We start from the raw sequence: 7,826 nt of genomic DNA, 5'->3' as shown, positions 1-7,826 counted from the left end.
GCCTTTACTCTGGAGCGGGATCGATTTGGAGGTGGAGGGTCCGTCATGGTCTGGGGCGGTGTGTCACAGCATCGTCGGACTGAGTTTGTTGTCATTGCAGGCAATCTCAACGCTGTGCGTTACAGGAAAGACATCCTCCTCCCTCATGTGGTACCCTTCCTGCAGGCTCATCCTGACGTGACCCTCCAGCATGACAATGCCACCAGCCATACTACTCGTTCTGTGCGTGATTTCCTGCAAGACAGGAATGTCAGTGTTCTGCCTTGGCCAGCAAAGAGCCCAGATCTCAATCCCATTGAGCCCGTCTGGGACCTGTTGGATCGGAGGGTGAGAGCTAGGGCCATACCCCCCAGAATTGTCCGGGAACTTGCAGGTGCCTTGGTGGAAGAGAGTGGTATCATCTCACAGCAAGAACTGGCAAATCTGATGCAGTCCATGAGGAGGAGACGCACTGCAGTGCTTAATGCAGCTGGTGGCCACACCAGATACTGACTGTCACTTTTGATTTTGACCCCCCCTTTGTTCAGGGACACATTGTTCAATTTCTGTCACATGTCTGTGGAACTTGTTCAGTTTATGTCTCAGTTGTTGAATCTTATGTTCATACAAATATTTACACATTTTTGTTGCTGAGTTTATTTGTGTTGACAGCATATGGACTCTACTAAATTTTGTATAATTGCATTGTATGATGCAAAACACAGCATCATATGAATGCAGTACTATTGTATTTTGAAAGTTACATATCTTGAAAACTTGATTACTGACATGCAAAACAGTTTGGGACTATATCAACAATGGACTAATGAAACAAATCCCAAAATGTTTTTGGGTGGAGTTTTCCTTCAGGCCAGGGAGCTCTGCACTTGCCCTCTAACCTGTGGAGACAAAACATTTAGACAACAGGATTTTCTTTCCCAAGATCATTTGAGGCACTTAAATTAATTAAAAGTGAGAAAAGTGGACATTAGCTTACAGAATTTTCACTAGTCATATTTTGTTGTGAGACAATTATCTATCATAGTGATGGCAGCTTCTTTCATTGAAGTAACAAGATAAGTTTATCAGAATAAATGTGTCACCGCAGTATAACAACAAACAATTTAACGCACCCATTTAATTGAACCTTCATGTAACCTTAATGATGGATCATTCAATAAGAATAACTTCATGCATGAGACAGCATGATATTTGCATGGAAGACAATTGACATTAAAGATAAGATAATTACAAAACGACTACTTTACAGAACACAATAACAAGGCCCTCTGACATTCACTGTAGGAAAAACAACAATTTACTCATTTATGTGACGTTATACACATAAAAAGCATTTGAAAGGGTAGAAAATTTTTAATTCCAAAGTCTCTGCACACTGTTCAGGCTCTGAAATGATCCACTTAAAATCCAGAATTCCATCTGTAATTCCATACAATAAAAACAGTTCAGGGTTTAACTGTTGAAGATTGGCCGTTGAGCTATCCGGAGCACTTTGTAAGTGTTGAGCCCAGGAGAGTCGAATCCAGGCGACACGCCCTTCTTGTTGAAATAATAGAAGTTAAAGAGTTGCCTGTCCTGGGTCTCCAGCGACACTGACATGCTGTTGACCTTCAGCTTGCAGGGGTACTCCCCCTCGAACACCACCCTGAACACCCTCTCCTGCAGGAAGTCCAGCCTGATAGTCCTGTACTTGGCCAGCATCATGGTGTCCACCTGGGGCCCAAACTGCTGCATGACCAGCACCCCGCCCAAACTTGCCTTTATCTCATAGAAGGTCATGTTCTGGTAGGTGAAGAGGCCCACATAGGGCGTGGGGTCGGGCGGCGGCGAGAGCTTGCGCTGTGCATTCCTGAAAGCGCTCTCCATGGCTGGGATGAGGTGGCTGTAGGCCTGGGTGACCAGATCCCCGTCCATTATTGGCGGCCTCACTCCGGCCATCAGCACCACCAGGCCCAGCTTCAGTTGGGGAACCAGGGAGAAGGTGGTGGCGTAGCCGTCCAGGTCTCCGTCCTTACGAACCACCTCGTAGCCCAGCTGCTCGTTGACCTCCCAGGGCGTGCCGGTGTAGTTGGCAAAGTAGCCCTGGTGGCAGCGAAACAGAGGGGTCAGCAGGGTCTTCAGGGTGTCATGTTGGAGGAGGGGCCGGCTGTAGGCCCCCAGAAGCACCATGGCCAGTTTGGCCATGTCGGCTGCCGTGGAGTACATCTGGCCAGCGGGCCGATACCAGCCCAGGTCGTAGAGGGGTGCCGATTGGCCGCTGCTGTACACGCCCACCGCCATCTGGCTCTGAATGGCTGGGGTTATATCAAAGCCTGTGTCCTCCATGCCCAGCTGCTCCAGGATGTTGTCAGACACCCAGCTCTCGTAGTCGGATTTCGCAAAGTTCTCGGCCAAGACATTAGCCAGTAAAGAGAAGGCCACGTTGCTGTAGTGACATCTAGGGGAGCGAGAGGAAGTATTGGTGATTTTTACATTTAAGTCATTTTACAGACACGCTTATCCAGAGTGACTTACAGGAGCAATTAGGGTTAAGTGCCTTGCACAAGGACACGTCAACAGATTTTCCCCCTAGTCGGCTTCGGGATTCAAACCAGCAACCTTTCGGCTATTGGCCCAACGCTCTTAACCGCTAGGGTACCTGCAACCCCATGTCACAGTCACATTAAATCACCACCACCCTTTACCAAAATTGACTGGATAAGCTCTTAACAGGAACGGGAATGAGGTGCATCTTACTTGGTGCCTGGGTCTGCCACTAGGACATCATCCTGTAGTAGATCTATAGCAGCCTCTGTGTCTCCACCCCAGAGTAGATTTGTTGCCCGAAGCCGCCTGGGTAACCCTGAAGACGAAACAAATTCTGGAGTCAAAAGAATGTCAAACGTTCTGGAGTTAAAGAAATGTACAAGGGAACTTCCTTTATCACGTAGTGCTTTCCTCAGGTTTAATCCAGTGAGAGTAGAGTACAGTACATTACATTACAGCACAGTCAGAGGGATCTGGTCAGGAGAAAAGGCTAATAGGCCAGGAGCTTATTACCTCCATCTTTAGGGACAAGTCTCGATCTAAGTATAGCCTCTCTCTCCATTCAAGTAAGGGCCAGGGTAAGCTAAGGTTAATGTACAGTCATGAAGAGGAAGTGTGCCTTTACCAGAGAGCTGACCGGCCATCCTGCGCAGGGTGACAGAGGGGGAGCGTGGCTGGGTATCTCTGTCAGAACCAGCCTTGACATCCACAATTTCCCGCCGCTTCCCCAGCGGGTTCTTGATGGTGAAGTTTGCTGCATACTTCTCCAAAGGGTCATCCAAGGAGGCCACCTTCCCCTCCTCCCATAGCTTGTACAGCATCAGTGTCGGGAAGATCTTCGAGAGACTAGCGATTCTGTTGGGAAAACAATTGTCGAGTGTTATTACTTCTGCAATCATTCACATTTGTGGCAAATCCCCCAATATTCTCATTGTCAACCTGACCCAGTCTCTAGAAATAGATACAAATCTGTCACAGAAATCATGCAAATCTCATCTAACATGCTTCTAACAAATGTTTTAACAACAGAGGAGAGCAGAGCTCACCTGTACACTGTGTATTCGTTGGGTGGAGGCGAGGATGGATCACTCCCATTCCTTCTGCCAAAGTTTCCGTTCCACAACACAGAGTTATTGAAGATAACGATGGCAGACAGAGCTGGTAGTGTAGTGTCATGAATACTTAACCTTAGGACAACATCTATCTGTATGGGAAAAAATGGCATCTTGTGAAGAAAAATGTGCATGTCGTGCATTCTGCCTCAAAAACAACACAGGGCAAATCTGTCATGTTTGAGAAAGTAAAGTAAAGTCAATGCCAAATAGGCAGCTATACATGTCTGTATATCTAGTCTAGTGCTTGTCGAATTCACGTTTTGTTATCAATCAAATTCCATTCATGATCTCATGATTGAAATGTTATTGTTGACCTTTTCTAATGCTTCCTTAAGTGCAGGGATGGGATGTTCCAGGAGTACTGGCTCAGGGAAACGAGGGCACATCTTTTCCTCCTTCACCTCAATGTTCACAACATTGTCTGTGAACAGAAAGAAAATGGATGTAACAAGTGCAGGTGGTGAATCACACTTCACGTGGTACCAAACTGGGCCATTAAGCCAGTTCACGTCTATCAACGCCAATCATTTTCAGTTGCAACAGAAAAAGACTGTATAAAAAGACTGTTTGAGTGATGGAAGTTCACCAATTCTCTTTGGCAACATGGTCTCATTATGTTAAAATTGTGACATTTAACCATTGTGGTTGTTTTATGTCACCTTATCTCACATATTAGTTATGTAATTTACTATCTGATGTGAGGATTTGTCTGTGTTACAAATGGTAGACAATGCTCATTCTGTTGCCAGTTTATGTTTCTGTCATTCTGTACCAGGCTATGTACAGCAGGGTCGTGCACAGACCTTTCACGGGGCAGGTGCTCAAAATGAAAAAAGGCCACCCACCTGAACCTATGGCGACAGCCGAAGAACCCCTTAAGGTTCAAGATAGCAACTTTTTTTCTAAGAGTGTAGTGAATTCTAAGCACAGATTCAACCATAAAGACCAGGGAGGTTTTTCAATGCCTCAAAAAGAAGGGCAACGATTGGTAGATGTGTAAAAATAAAAAAAGCAGACACTGAATATACCTTTGAGCATGGTGAAGTTGTTAATTAGGCTTTGGATGGTATATAAATACACCCAGTCACTACAAAGACACAGGTGTCCTTCCTAACTCAGTTGCCGGAGAGGAAGGAAACTGCTCAGGGATTTTACCATGAGGCCAATGGTGATTTTAAAACAGTTACAGAGTTTAATGGCTGTGATAGGGAAAAAAAGAAGGAAGCCTGTACAGAATACAAATATTCCAAAACATGCATCCTGTTTGCAACAAGACACTAATACTGCAAAAAAATGTGGCAAATGTTTTACTTTTTGTCCTAAAGACAAAGCGTTATGTTAGGGGAAAATCCAATACAACACATTACTGAGTACCACTCTTTATATTTTCAAGCATGGTGGTGGCTGCATCATGTTATGGGTATGCTTGTCAATGGTCAATGTTTTTTTTGTGGGATACAAATAAACAGAATACAGCTATAAGCACAGGCAAAATTCTAGAGGAAATTTCTATTTCCATCAGACACTGGGAGACAAATTCACCTTTCAGCAGGACAATAACCTAAAACACAAGGCCAAATCTACAGTGGAGATGCTTACCAATACAACATTGAATGTTCCTGAGAGGCCTAGTTTCAGTTTTGACACAAATCGGCTTGAAAATCTATGGCAAAACTTGCAAATAGCTGTCTAGCAATGATCAACAATCAACTTGACAGAGTTTAAGAATTGTATTGTACAATCCAAGTGTGCAAAGCACTTAGAGACTTACCCAAAAATACTATGTAACAGCTGTAATCACCACCAAAGGTGCTTCTACAAAGTATTGACTCAGGGGTGTGAATAATTATGTAAATGAGATACATTTCTAAAAACAAGATTTCACTTTGTCATTATGGGGTATTATGTGTAACACCACAAAATGTGGAATAAGTCAAGGGGTATGAATACTTTCTGAAGACACTGTATGGTGGTTAGCTAGCGTGTAGACTATCTGTGTTGCTGTTGCTCTGCTGCCCTGACACAGTGCAACTCCCGACTGAAGAAGGGTTGGAGGTCAGAGGGTCGCAGATGCAGCTGCTCCTCTCTATGTCTTTCTGCCTCGCTCTGCTGCGAATAGGCTGTCAGCCAACCAGACCAAACATCGATAATGATGTAAATCAAGTGTTATCAAGTGTTCATCAAATCTTATGCTGCAGGGGGTGCTGGGGGTGGTGGTATAATTAGAATACAAATAATAACCATACTACCACCCAAAAGTACACTTGGTGAGTGAGAGGGCAAAGGGGCAGGTGCTCATGGCACAGGTAGACCCCTATCTGTGCACATGCCTGATGTACAGTATGTGTCCTATACAGGAACACCCACTTTCGTACCACTTGGTAGTCTTCCTCCCTCCCGCCCCCGGGGTTAAAGCCTGCATTAAAGGGCCCGGTAATCCAGCAGCTTTGTGTAATCCCCAGCAGCCCCTGCAAACGAGCAATTAAGCCAAAGAGGATAAGGAAGCCACATGTACAAAAGTGTTTCCATGTTAAAACCCACATCTAAGTATTTTTGTCTGCTTGGGCGAAATGGCTACATCTCAACAGTCCCCCATTAGAACACACTCACAATTCAAGAATGGCTCTTGAATCAGTGGATGTGGAACCACACATGGGATGGGAAATTCTCTTTTGACTCTTACCTATTTTTAATTTTGGCATCCTGTACTGCCAAATAAAGCATCCCGTCATGACCAAGGATATCAGCAAAAAGACCACCATGCCTAACTTGGTCCATTTCACCTTCATCTTGCTGGTCTGGTGGTCTTGCCCAAGGTTGGACAGGCTGGAAATTACATGAAAGTTAGTTGCACCTCTTACTGTGTTTATTAATGGGATCCTAACTTTCCTCAATCAAATACATTTCCTAATGAAGTATTCATTGGCATGTGAGGATAAATTGATTAGTGGATAAAAAAAACGTCTGATTAACACAACAGTAGATAATGTCTTTCCAAAAGAAAACATGCCATGAAACAGAAGCTTGTTGCATCAAGCCTATAGTAGCCTATAGCAATACAAGCCAGAACACTGTCAATCCCAAGTGCTAATGCAATAATATGTACTTTCATAGATAGAATCCTGTTGACTGTATAGATACAGTGCAGCGGACTTACCACTCAGTATGCTCACTTTTCCAGCTGAGAGCAGTTCCACAGGACCCAAACTTCTCACATCACTGATGTTTCATCTTCAGTAGGATGCTAGCAAAACCCCACCGTCCAACCTCTCCAGTTACTTCAGTACTCTTTCACCGAGACATACAGTACATGTACAGTAACCAATGGCTCCCAATCATTCACTTGCTACCTGCTACTACCTACCCACACTTAATCCTAGTCGGTGATCCCTGAATGGGTGATTCAATTCCCTGTCCGCAAACTAGGGGCCGTGACGTCATAATCTCCAGAGATTCTGCTGTAAAGCCATGCTGGAGAAGGCCTAGGAGAGGAGGGAACCCTTAAACTCTCATCCTCAGCAATATAATCAGTTCAAGCCGAACGGGGGGAGGGCGAATTGATTCACCTCACAAATCACACTCTATACCAGGGTTCCCCTAGCAAATAAAACTAGCGGGTGATTTTATTTGCAACCTCAAGTTTTCTTTTAGAAAGAAATATTTTTTATTATAATATAATTTTCCTTGTTTCAGCTCAGCATCATAAACAAATTGGCCCGTTGGTGGTTTTATTTGCAGCCTCAAGTTTTCTTTTAAATATGTATATTTTAATTATTAAATCATTTTCCTTGTTCCAGGTCAACATCATAAACAAATTGTACATACAGTACCAGTCAAAAGTTTGGACACACCTACACAATCAAGGGTTTTTCTTTATTTTTTTTACTATTTTCTACATTGTGGAATAATAGTGAAGACATCAAAACTATGAAATAACACATATAGAATCATGTAGTAACCAAAAAAAGTGTTAAACATATATTTATATTTGAGATTCTTCAAAGTAGCCACCCTTTGCCTTGATGACAGCTTTGCACACTCTTGGCATTCTCTCAACCAGCTTCATGAGGAATGCTTTCCCAACAGTCTCAAACGAGTTCCCACATATGCTGAGCAATTGTTGGCTGCTTTTCCTTCACTCTGACATCCAACTCATCACAAACCATCTCAATTGGGTTGAGGTCA

The 7,826-nt window shown here is 43.8% G+C and overlaps 1 protein-coding gene across 1 annotated transcript; it reads right to left on the bottom strand.

Annotated features, from left to right (window-relative positions):
- Positions 1–612: 612 nt before the first annotated feature.
- On the bottom strand, positions 613–7,017 carry LOC106572329 (putative beta-lactamase-like 1). Its single transcript, XM_014146364.2, has 7 exons — positions 6,799–7,017; positions 6,325–6,467; positions 3,956–4,062; positions 3,573–3,730; positions 3,152–3,381; positions 2,737–2,842; positions 613–2,437 (listed from the first exon to the last, which is right to left on the bottom strand). Exons 2-7 carry the CDS (start codon positions 6,428–6,430, stop codon positions 1,453–1,455), a joined length of 1,692 nt encoding a protein of 563 aa, XP_014001839.2. The 5' UTR covers positions 6,431–6,467; positions 6,799–7,017; the 3' UTR covers positions 613–1,452.
- Positions 7,018–7,826: the final 809 nt, after the last annotated feature.

This window comes from Salmo salar, chromosome ssa15, assembly GCF_905237065.1.
Source record: "Salmo salar chromosome ssa15, Ssal_v3.1, whole genome shotgun sequence".
NCBI classification, from domain to species: Eukaryota; Metazoa; Chordata; class Actinopteri; order Salmoniformes; family Salmonidae; genus Salmo; species Salmo salar.
This window is presented reverse-complemented; position numbering and strand designations above follow the sequence as displayed.

Bases quoted from the DNA above. Each gene is read 5' to 3' on its own strand.
- LOC106572329 (XM_014146364.2), bottom strand. From the start codon at position 6,430: ATGAAGGTGAAATGGACCAAGTTAGGCATGGTGGTCTTTTTGCTGATA. The intron at 3,731-3,955 runs GTCAACAATAAC...TTTCCCATACAG, and splicing joins TTAAGGAAGCATTAGAAAAG to ATAGATGTTGTCCTAAGGTT. The intron at 3,382-3,572 runs GTGAGCTCTGCT...TTTTCCCAACAG, and splicing joins AACGAATACACAGTGTACAG to AATCGCTAGTCTCTCGAAGA.